General features: G+C 43.3%; 1 protein-coding gene across 4 annotated transcripts in view; it reads left to right on the top strand.

Moving 5' to 3' along the window:
• Positions 1 to 12302, top strand: part of RPRD2 (regulation of nuclear pre-mRNA domain containing 2) — a 123657-nt gene that overhangs the window by 97492 nt on the left and 13863 nt on the right. For all 4 annotated transcript variants that reach the window (XM_010387266.2, XM_010387265.2, XM_010387264.2 and 1 more), the window contains 2 exons: positions 4916 to 5198; positions 8372 to 8629. In XM_010387266.2, the coding sequence (XP_010385568.1) occupies positions 4916 to 5198; positions 8372 to 8629 (541 nt within the window). The remainder of the gene's footprint in view (positions 1 to 4915; positions 5199 to 8371; positions 8630 to 12302) is intronic.

The raw sequence follows: 12302 nt of genomic DNA, 5'->3' as shown, positions 1-12302 counted from the left end.
ATCTTAATTTTGAACCACTAGCCTTCAGAGACAATAAATTTCTATTGTTTTAAGCCACTCATTTTGTAGTACTTAATTAACCACTGCCCTAAGAAACTAATATACCAATTAATGAGTGTTTGTGAGGAAGTATTTTGAAACTATGTAAATATCTTGTTCCTTACCAGACTTTCGATGTATTCATTTATTTATATGAATGGACTTGAATCCTATTTACTCACTGTTTTAATTCATTACTGCTAATATTTACGTTGATGCTCAGATTGACAAAGATTTGGTCAATGTGAGCTCCTTTCTGTGTTCTTTTGACATGTCCCTTTATTTATTTATTTATTTATTTGTAAGACGAACTTTCGCTCCTGTTCCTCAGGCTAGAGTGCAGTGGCACAATTTTGGCTCACTGCAACCTCTGCCTCCCAGGTTTAAGCAATTCTCCTACCTCAGCCTCCCAAGTAGCTGGGATTACAGGCATTCGCCACCATGCCCGGCTAATTTTGTATTTTTAGCAGTGATGGGGTTTCACCGTGTTGGCCAGGCTGGTCTTAAACTCCTGACCTCAGGTGATCCACCCGCCTCTACCTCCCAAAGTGCTGAGATTACAGGCGTGAGCCACTGTCCCCGCCTTTTTACACTTCTAATTGCTTTTCTAACAGTGTAAAGCCTTGCTCCCTGTCTTCAATATATTTACTTTTTTCTTTTTTTTTCCCGAGATGGAGCCTCGTGCTGTCACCCTGGCTGGAGTGCGGTGGCACAATCTTGGCTCACTGCAGCCTCTGCCTACCAGGTTCAAACGATTCTCCTGCCTCAGCCTCCTGAGTAGCTAGGACTACAGGCGCATGCCACCATGCCCAGCTAATTTTTGTATTTTAATAGAGTCGAGGTTTCACCATATTGGTCAGGCTGGTCTTGAACTCCTGACCTCATGATCTGCCTGCCTTGGCCTCCAAAGTGCTGGGATTACAGGCATGAGCCACCGTGCCTGGCCTTAATATTTTTACTTAATCAGTTGTGGCCAGTCTCCCAGCACTTCCATCTCTCTCCAGCCACCTTTATGGATTTTCTTTTTATCCTGCTTATACTCCAGCATCCTTTGCAATTCCTCCCTCCTATGCAGACATTTTTCTCATTTTTGGGTCCATTCCCTCTAAGCCACTGAGTTTTTTCCCTCAGCTCCAGCTAATGAGTTTAGGACTGAATTGTTCACAAAGGAAGGGAAAGAAATTTTTCACTATTTTCATGAGCATATTAATCATAGCTGTTTGGGTTTTGTCATATAGTTCCAATATTGGCTTCACCTGTTATGGGTATATTCGTGGTGTTTGGTGTTTTTGTTTTGTTTTGTTTTGTTTTGTGCCCAGAGGTAGTTGCTAATGTAGTGTCTGCATTTTCTTTTTAGCTATTTAGACCTATCTCTTAGCATGTCTGCTAATTTTTTATTGAATGCTGAACATTAAAATATTATGGAGTCTCTGGATGATTTTTCTCCCTCCAGAGACAGTTCACCCTTCTTTTGCTAGGCAGATGTTGAGGCTGATCATATTAATTAAATCTGAAACCTAACTGACTTGAGGCTGAATTGCAGTTTGAGCAAGCCCTGCTTCTGGAATGTAGATTTTTCCCACAGAGAGCCTGGAATGACCATTAAGCCCCCTTCTCCATGGCATGATTTAAACTCTCTAGTCCTTGTTTCCTCATCACCATGAGACCACTGCTTTTTCGAAGATGTTCTGCTTGGCTTCTTCCCTTTCAAGCAGCTCAGAATTCAGCAAATATCATGAAGGAAAAATTGTTGAGCCAGTTCTCTCTTTCCTCTTTCATAAGAATCTTGGCCTTTCAGGTCTCTAATTTTTGCCTGTTAAGATCAGCAAGACTGTTAAAAACTCTGCTTTTTCCTCTTTAATAGTGGCCCTCTCTTGTCCTTTTTGCCTTAATTCTCAGCTTCTTGCCTAGCTCCCCAGAATCAGCAGAACCCTAAGAGAAAATAATGTCAGCTTAGCTCTCCATGCTTTCCCTCTGATAGTATTTGCCACTTAGTTTTTGGTAGCCTTAGCACTCTCCAGTACATTCAAACAAGTGTGTCTATGTATCTGGCTTTTCTACTTGTTCTTGATGAGAGCATTAGTCTACTATAAGCTACTCAGTTATATCAAAACCAAAAAGCTAGAGTCTAATGTGTTCGTATCTTTTTAAAAATAATGCTTCTTGGCTGGGCACAGTGGCTCACAGATATAATCCCAGCACTTTGGGAGGCTGGGGCAGGCAGATCACCTGAGGTCAGGAGTTCGAGATCAACCTAGCCAACATGGTGAAATCTTGTCTCTACAAAAAATACAAAAATTAGCCAGGAGTCGTGGTGTGTGCCTGTAGTCCCAGCTACTTGGAGGACTGAGGTAGGAGGATCACTTGAACCCGGAAGGCGGAGGTTGCAGTGAGCTATGATCGTGCCACTACACTCCAGCCTGTGTGATAGAGCGAGACCTTGTCTGAAGTAAAATAAAATAAAATAAACGTTCTTGAATTTACAAAACAAAATAACACAATCTAATGGTCATTGACTCTCAAAAAATGAAAAATTCAAAAGATAACTTTAAAACATTAGCAATTAAGACCATCAGGACATCTATAGGAATTAAGCCAAGTGGTCAGTATTAACATCAACAGTGGAAAGTCATATTGATTGTATGTGCCCTTGATACGGTGTGATCACAGTAACAATTTACCTCTGTGGCCTTCCGCCGAAAAACTTTTTACCCCAGTCTAGCCATGAGAAAAATATCAGTCAAATCTCATTTGACAATCTACAAAATACCTGACCAGTACTGTTGAAAACAGTCAAGATCATCAAAACCAGTGAAAGTCCAGGCCGGGCACGGTGGCTCATGCCTGTAATCCCAGCACTTTGGGAAGCCGAGGCGGGCGGATCACAAGGTCAGCAGTTCAATACCAGCCTGGCCAACATGGTGAAACGCTGTCTCTACTAAAAATACAAATATTAGCCAGGCGTGAGGGTGCGCGCCTGTAATCCCAGCTACTCAAGAGGCAAGGGAATCACTTGAACCCGGGAGGCAGAGGTTGCAGTGAGTCAAGACCGCGCCACTCCGCTCCAGCCTGGGTGACAGAGCAAGACTCCGTCTCTCTCTTTTTTTTTTTTTTTTTGAGACGGAGTCTCGCTCTGTCGCCCGGGCTGGAGTGCAGTGATCGGATCTCAGCTCACTGCAAGCTCCGCCTCCCGGGTTTACGCCATTCTCCTGCCTCAGCCTCCCGAGTAGCTGGGACTACAGGCACCTGCCACCTCGCCCGGCTAGTTTTTTGTATTTTTTAGTAGAGACGGGGTTTCACCGTGTTAGCCAGGATGGTCTCAATCTCCTGACCTCGTGATCCGCCCGTCTCGGCCTCCCAAAGTGCTGGGATTACAGGCTTGAGCCACCGCGCCGGGCCAAGACTCCGTCTCAAAATAAAAAAGAAAATCCAGCAAAGTGTCACAAACAAGAGGAGTCTAAGGAGAAAGGAGACATGACTATTAAATGTTCTGTGGTATCTTGGATGGGATCCTAGGTTAGAAAAGGACATTAGGTAAAAAAAAAAAAAAAAAAACCTGAGGAAATCTAAAGTATGGACTTTTCATAATTATCAATATTGGTTCATTAATGTGACAAATGTATCATACTAATATTAGATGTTAATAATAGGGAAAATTGGATATAGGGTATATAGGAACTATCTTTGTAATGATTTTCTAACACCTAAAACTTCTTTTACAACAAATTGTATTTTTGTTTTGAGATAGGGTCTCTCTTTGTCACCCAAGCTGGAGTGCAGTGGTGTGATCACTGCTCACTGCAGCCCTGACCTCCTGGGCTCAAGCAGTCCTCCTACCTCAGCCCTCTGAGTAGCTGGCACTACAGGCAGCTGGGACTACAGGCACATGCTACCATGCACAGCTAATTTTTTATTTTTTTGTAGAGACAGAATCTCACTGTGTTGCCCAGGCTGGTCTTGAAATCCTGGCTTCAAGTGATCCTCCTTGCCTCAGCCTCCCAAAGTGCTGAGATTACAGACATGAACCACCAGACCCAGCCCCTGTTTTTTAAAACAATAGCCTTTGACCTCCCAGGCTTTGTTTTATTTTTGGATTTGATTATTATTATTATTATTTTTTGGTCTGTCTCATTTCTTGCTGTATCTCCAGTACCTAGAAGATACATTTAGGTTTTCAATAAATATTGGTTGGTTGGATAGATAAACAGGAGCAAGGGAATAGAAAATACAGATAACTGCTAGGTTTCTAACTCAGGCAACTGTGTGGACGGTAATACTCACTTAGGGAGTATAAAAAGCAGAAATTAGAAACTCCTGCATGCTTGACAGATGATATATTATCTTGTTTTGTGCCAGCAATGTACGTGGTTAATAATAATCAGAAAATCTAATCAGTCAAAATGGGTGGCCAGAGATGGTAGTGTATGCCTGCAATCCTAGCATTTTGGGAGGCTGAGGTGGGAGGATCACTTGAGCCCTGGAGTTCAAGGCTAGCCTGGATAACATAGCAGGACCTCATCTCTCATTTAAGAAAATAAAATTTTATTTAAAAAAAAAGAGGGGGGCGGCCAAGCACGGTGGCTTAAGCCTGTAATCCCAGCACTTTGGGAGGCTGAGGCGTGTGGATCACTTGAGGCCAGGAGTTCGAGACCAGCCTGGCCAACATGGTGAAACCCCATCTCTACTAAAAGTACAAAAATTAGCCAGGCATGGTGATGTGTTCCTGTGGATCCAGCTACTTGGAAGGATCACTTTAGCCCAGGAGGCGGAGGTTGCAGTGAACTGAGATCATGCCACTATACTCTAGCCTGGGTGACAAAGTGAGACTAACTTTTTGGTCTTTTTCCAAGGAGTAAACTCCTTTTTTCTCTTTTAGGCATATAAAACCTTTGCTAACCGAGTAAACAATTTAAAGAAGAAGTTGGATCAATTGAAGTCAACCCTTCCAGATCCTGAAGAATCACCAGTTCCTTCCCCAAGCATGGATGCTCCCTCCCCGACTGGTTCTGAGTCTCCTTTTCAGGGAATGGGAGGTGAGGAATCCCGGTCACCAACCATGGAGAGTGAGAAATCTGCCACACCTGAACCCGTGACAGATAATCGTGATGTGGAAGACATGGAACTCTCAGATGTGGAAGATGATGGGTCAAAAATCATTGGTATGTCCTTATGTGATTAATAGACAACTTATTCCTTATCTGTTTTGCCTTCCCAACAATGAATACGTCACAGGCAGGTATTAAAAGATAGTTCATTTCTTAAAAGATAGACCACCAAGGTAGCATTATAGTCTCTAGAGCAGTTGTTGAGGATTTGATATGCCAAATGTGTTAAGAATCATTGCTCGTTATCTGCATTGTTAAAATGGTAGCTACTAGGCCATGGGCGGTGGCTCATGCCTGTAATCCCAGCACTTTGGGAGGCCGAGGCAGGCGGATCACCTGAGGTCAGGAGTTCAAGACCACCCTAGCCAACATGGTGTAACCCTGTCTTTCCTAAAAATACAAAAATTATCCGGGTGTGGTGGCAGGTACCTGTAATTCCAGCTACAAGGGAGACTGAGGCAAGAGAATCGCTTGAACCTGAGAGGCAGAGGTTGCAGTGAGCTGAAATCATGCCATTGCACTCCAGGCAGGTGACAGAGCGAGACTCCATCTTGGGGAGATGGTGTGGGGAAAGTAGCTACTAGCTACCTGTGGCTAAGCATTTGAAATGAAGATTGTCCAACTTGAGACGTGCTGTAAATATAAAATACACATTGAGGCCAGGTATAGTGGCTCATGCCTGTAATCTCAGCACTTTGTGACGGTGAGGTGGGCAGATTGCTTGAGTCCAGGAGTTTGAGACCAGCCTGGGAAACATAGCGAAACCCCTTCTCTACAAAAAATATAAAAATTAGTCAAGCGTGGCGGCATGTGTCTATAGTCCCAGCTGCTGGAAAGGTTGAGGCAGGAGAATCACTTGAGCCTGGGAGGCAGAGGTTGCAGTGAGCCAAGATCATGTCACTGCACTCAGCCTAGATGACAGAGAGAGACCCTGTCTCCCCAAAAAAAAAAAAAAAAAAAAAAAAAAAAAAAAAAACAGACACATTGGAGTCCAGAAACTAGGCCGAGCACGGTGGCAAAAACTTAATACTCTCCCAAAGAGTTAAAATATCTTTTTTTTTTTTTTTTTTTTTTTTTTTTGAGACGGAGTTTTGCTCTTGTTGCCCAGGCTGGAGTGCAGTGGTGCGATCTCCGGCTCACCGCAACCTCCGCCTCCTGGGTTCAAGTAATTCTCCTGCCTCAGCCTCCCGAGCACCTGGGATTAATAGTTCGAGTGCTGTAGGCGCTTGTTAGGGAAGTAGCAATAAGAGTGATAGACAGGGCTCAGGCGTTGGTATATGATGTGTTTGCGGTTTCGATGATAAGATCTTTGGAGTAAAAACCTGTAAGAAATGGTATGCCTGTAAGTGCTAGGCTACCGATGGTTAGAGAAGTTGAGGTAAGGGGTATTGTTTTAAATAGCCCCCCTATTTTTCGAATGTCTTGTTCGTTGTTTAGGTTGTGAATAATAGACCCAGAGCAGATGAATAGTATGGCTTTGAAAAAGGCATGGGTGCAGACGTGTAGGAATGCTAGATATGGTTGGTTGATACCGATGGTAACTATTATTAATCCTAGCTGGCTTGAGGTGGAGAAAGCTACGATTTTTTAAATATCATTTTGGATTACAGGCATGTGCCACCACACTGGGCTAATTTTGTATTTTTAGTAGAGACAGGGTTTCTCCGTGTTGGTCAGGGTGGTCTTGAACTCCCAACCTCAGGTGATCCGCCTGCCTCAGCCTCCCCAAGTGCTGGGATTACAAGCGTGAGCCACCGCGCCAGGCTTAAAATATCTCATTAATAATTTTTATATTTATAACACTGAAATGAAAATATTTGGGATATATTAGGATGGATAAAATAGATTTTTTAATTACATGTTTCTTTTTATTTGTTTGTTTTTAAAAGAGAGAGAGTCTCCCTCTGTTACCCAGGCTGGAGTGCAGTTGGGCAATCTCAGTTCATTGCAACCTCCATCTCCCGGGTTCAAACGATTCTGCTGCCACAGCCTCCCGAGTAGCTAGGACTGATTTTAGGTGCATACCACCACACCTGGCTATTTTTTGTATGTTTAGTAGAGACGAATTTTCTCCATGTTGGGCAGGCTGGTCTCAAACTCCTGACCTCAAGTGATCCGCCCGCCGCAGCTTCTCAAAGTGCTGGGAGGTGGACTTGAGCCACCATGCCTGGCCCTGGTTCTTTTTTTTTTTAATTTGGCTGCTGGAAAATTTAAACTTACATATGTGGCATATGTGGCTTAAATTGTATTCATGTTAAATAGCACTGTTTTGGGATGAGGGGTCACTTATACTGGAATTCCTTATTCTCTGTCACTTTTAACCATCAAGAATTCCAAAGTCAGTTTGTTAATCACACTTTCAGAAACAACCTGAATTGGTGAATTGTTTCTCTTGTATCCCCAGCCTTTATAAATCTTATTAGATAATTTGACTCCTGTTGAATTTAATGCATTATTGATATAGCCTTTAAAACATTAAAAAGAATTATTCAAGGTGATCAAGAGTTAAAACGTTGTAGTTTCAAATTAGTTAGTGCCTGATTGCACCCCCCAATAGGGCAATTTCAGGAAGCCAGAGGAAAATACAGTGAATACTGTAGAGGTTCTGTTTCTAAGAACAGAAGTTCTTGGAAAGTTCTCAGGTTAATAACATACTTCTTCAATTGTACAAATTTAACACAAAAATACTAAGAAAATGCAAAGGAATCACTGAAAAGTAAGATACAAGATAAATCCTGGAAATTGCTTTTTTTCTTGTTTTTTGTTTTTTTTTTTTTGAGACAGGAGTCTCGCTTTGTTGCCCAGGCTGGAGTGCAGTGGTGCAATCTCGGCTTATTGCAACCTCTGCCTCCTGGGTTCAAGCGATTCTTGTGTCGCAGCCTCTGTAGTAGCTGGGATTATAGATGCCTGCCACCACACCCAGCTAATTTTTTGTATTTTCTGTGGAGGCAGGGTTTCACCATGTTGACCAGGCTGGTCTCAAAATCCTGACCCCATGTGAGCCATTGTCCCTAGCTGGAAATTGCTTTTAAGCAGATATTAAAGGTGGGAATTATCATAAATTACAAAGAGTATGACTTTTTCAAAAAAGCATGAAGTGAGTCGTCGTTTTCTCTAAAGTAGTGCCTTTGCCCCCAAATCCAGAAATATTAGGACATGTTATTTCATATAGGAAGCAAAGTCTGGAAAGTAGTAGGATGTAATATCTCTTTTCTTTGTTGAAACAGTTGAGGACAGGAAGGAAAAACCTGCAGAGAAGTCAGCTGTATCCACTTCTGTACCTACAAAGCCAACAGAAAATATCTCAAAGGCCTCTTCATGTACCCCAGTGCCTGTGACCATGACAGCAACTCCACCTCTTCCAAAGCCTGTGAATACTTCTCTTTCCCCTTCCCCAGCATTGGCTTTGCCAAACCTGGCTAATGTGGATCTGGCAAAGATCAGTTCCATCCTTAGCAGTTTGACGTCAGTCATGAAAAATACTGGTAAGTAAGCCCAGTAAAGAGGATAAAAAATTAGTTTCCATCTTTTTAAATTGAATCATAATCTGTTTTGGGGAGAGTTGTTGTAGTTGTTGCTGTTGTTGTTTAGACAGAGTCTTACTCTGTCTCCCAGGCAGGAGGACAGTGGTGCAATCTTGGCTCACTGCAACCTCTGCCTCCTGGGTTTAAGTGATTCTCCTGCCTCAGCCTCCCAAGTAGCTGGGATTACTGGCACCTGCCACCACACCCGGCTAATTTTTGTGTTTTCAATAGAGACGGGGTTTCACCAAGTTGGCCAGGCTGGTCTCGAACTCCTGACCTCAGGTGATACACCCACCCTCGGCCTCTCAAAGTGCTGGGATTACAGGCATGAGTCACAGTGCCCGGTCTGTCATTGATTTTTTTTTTTAATTAATTTTTTTTTTTTTTTTAGATAGAGTTTCAGTCGTGTTACCCAGGCTGGAGTGCAATGGTGCAAACTCAGCTCACTGCAGCCTCCATCTCCCAGGTTCAAGCAATTCTGCCTCAGCCTCCCAAATAGCTAGGATTACAGGCATGTGCCACCATGCCCGGCTAGTTTTGTATTTTTGGTAGAAATGGGATTTCACCATGTTAGCCAGATTGGTCTTGAACTCCTGACCTCAGGTGATCCACCCATCTTGGCCTCTCAAAGTGCTGGGATTATAGGCGTGAGCCAGTGCACCCAGCTAAATTAGTTGTTAAATTAAAAAATAAAACAATCCAATAATGGGTCATTATAGAAAAATTAGAAAATAAGCAAAGAGAATGAAGTAAATATCTAGGCCAGGTGTGGTGGCTCATGCCTGTAATCCCAGCACTTTGGGAGGCCGAGATGGTAGATTACCTGAGGCCAGGAGCTTGAGACCAGCCTTGGCAATATAGTGAGACCCTATCTCTAAATAAAAAATGAAAAATGAAAAAAAAATTTTAATAAATATCTATAATCCTGTTACCCCAAAGGAACCACTTGTGTTTACCCTTAAAAGTATATGTGTATATGAATATTTTGGAGAATTAAATATTTGTAACAATTTTTTAAAAAGTAATTTAAGTATGTTGCATATACTGTTTCAAAACTAGCTATTTAAAAGTTAATTACATATCTTGACTGTTTTTATGAATCATTAAATATTTATCTACATCATTTTTAATAGCTGCATAGCATTTGGTAACTTATCTAATCCTTTATTATTAGGCACTTAGTATGTTTCCAGTTTTTTACTGTTATGAAGAATACTGTAGGGCCAGGTGTGGTGGCTCACGCCTGCAATCCCACCACTTTGGGAGATGGAGGCAGGTGGATCACTTGAGGCCAGGAGTTCGAGACCAACCTGGACAACTTCGCAAAACCCCATCTCTACTAAAAAAACAAAAATTAGGCCAGGCGTGGTGGTTCACGCCTGTAATCCCAGCACTTTGGGAAGCCAAGGCAGGTGGATCAGCTGAAGTCAGGAGTTCGAGACCAGCCTGGCCAACTTGGTGAAACCCTGTCTACTAAAAATACAAAATTTAGCCGGGCATGGTGGCATGCGCTTGTAGTCCCAGCTACCTGGGAGGCTGAGGCAGGACAATCGCTTGAACCTGGGAGGCGGAGGTTGCAGTGAGCCAAGATCACACCACTACACTTCAGCCTGGGCGACTGAGCAAGACTGCGTCTCAAAAAAAAGAAAAAATTAGCCAGCTGTGGTGGCACATACCTGTAATCCCAGCTACTCAGAAGGCTGAGGCATGAGTATCATTTGAACCCAGAAGGCAGAGGTTGCAGTGAGCCAGGATCAAGCCACTGCACTCCAGCCTGGGCGACAGAGCAAGACTCTGTCTCAAAAAAAAAAAAATACTGTAAATGATAAAAATTTTATGAATAACCCTTTGAAAGAGCTAAGTATATAACACTTTTTAATGTAATTTTGTTAATTATTTTTTATTTTTTTTGAGAAAGAGTCTCGCTCTGTCCCCCAGACTGCTGGAGTGCAGTGGCACAATCTCAGCTCACTGCAAGCTCCGCCTCCCGGGTTCACGCCCTTCTCCTGCCTCAGCCTCCAGAGTAGCTGGGACTACAGGCGCCCACCACCACGCCCAGCTAATTTTTTGTATTTTTAGTAGAGACAAGGTTTCACTGTGTTAGCCAGGATGGTCTCGATCTCCTAACCTCATGATCCGCCCGCCTCAGCCTCCCACAGTGCTGGGATTACAGGCGTGAGCCACCATGCCCGGCTGTTTATTTATTTATTTTGAAACAAGGTTTCACTCCGTCACCCAGGCTGGAGTGCAGTGGTGCAATCATGGCTCACTGTAACCTCAAACTTACGGGTTCAAGTGATCCTCCCACCTGAGCCGTTGAGTAGCTGAGACCACAGGTGTACGCCAACACATCTGGCTACGTTTTGTGGGTTTTTTGATAGAGACAGCATCTTACTATGTTATCCAGGCTGATCTTGAACTCCTGGGCTCAAGCGTTCCTCCCATCTTGGCCTCCTAAAATGTTGGGATTACAATCTTGAGCCACTGCACCCAGCCCGAAATTTTTTAAATAAATTTTGCCAGCCATGGTGGGATACCGTGTAGTCCCAGCTACTCGGGAGGCAAAGGCAGGAGGATCATTTGAAGCCAGGAATTCCAGGCTGTGTAGTTCACTGTGACCACGCCTGTGAATAGCCACTGCACTCCAGCCTGAGCAACACAGTGAGACCACATCTCAAAAACTAAATAAAAATAAATAAAGTCTTTTAATATATTATGACTAAATTGATATCCAAAAAAGTGCTATTTTATATGACTAATACATGAAAGTTTCTGTTGTTCCTTACCTTCTCCAGTTACTTGCCTTGTGGAGTCTACAAATCCAACCTTAAAAAGTTGTTTAATTTCCATTTCTTCTATGAAAGATGTTAAAAATTTTTTTCCTTTGCTTATCACTTATGTTTCTTTGTGAAATATCTGTTCATATTTTTTTATCTTTTTTTAAATATCAAATGTTTTTCTCTTTATATATTTTATTTCCAGTTAAAGATCAACCCAGTGTTTTAAAATGTAAAAATATAAAGGAAATTTCTTAAATAATCTCATTTTAAAAGCTGTTTCAGGCCGGGCGCGGTGGCTCAAGCCTGTAATCCCAGCACTTTGGGAGGCCGAGACGGGCGGATCACGAGGTCAGGAGATCGAGACCATCCTGGCTAACACGGTGAAACCCCGTCTCTACTAAAAAATACAAAAAACTAGCCGGGCGAGGTGGCGGGCGCCTGTAGTCCCAGCTACTCGGGAGGCTGAGGCGAGAGAATGGCGTAAACCCGGGAGGCGGAGCTTGCAGTGAGCTGAGATCCAGCCACTGCACTCCAGCCTGGGCGACAGAGCGAGACTCCGTCTCAAAAAAAAAAAAAAAAAAAAAAAGCTGTTTCAAAAGCACATAACTGCCGGGCGCAGTGACTCACGCCTGTAATCCCAGCACTTTGGGAGGCCGAGGCGGGTGGATCACGAGGTCAGGAGATCGAGACCACCCTGGCTAACACGGTGAAACCCCGTCTCTACTAAAAATACAAAAAATTAGCCGGACGTGGTGGCGGGCGCCTGTAGTCCCAGCTGCTCGGGAGGCTGAGGCAGGAGAATGGCGTGAACCCAGGAGGCGGAGCTTGCAGTGAGCTGAGATTACGCCACTGCA

Source organism: Rhinopithecus roxellana, chromosome 8 (genome assembly GCF_007565055.1).
Source record: "Rhinopithecus roxellana isolate Shanxi Qingling chromosome 8, ASM756505v1, whole genome shotgun sequence".
Lineage (NCBI taxonomy): Eukaryota > Metazoa > Chordata > Mammalia > Primates > Cercopithecidae > Rhinopithecus > Rhinopithecus roxellana.
This window is presented reverse-complemented; position numbering and strand designations above follow the sequence as displayed.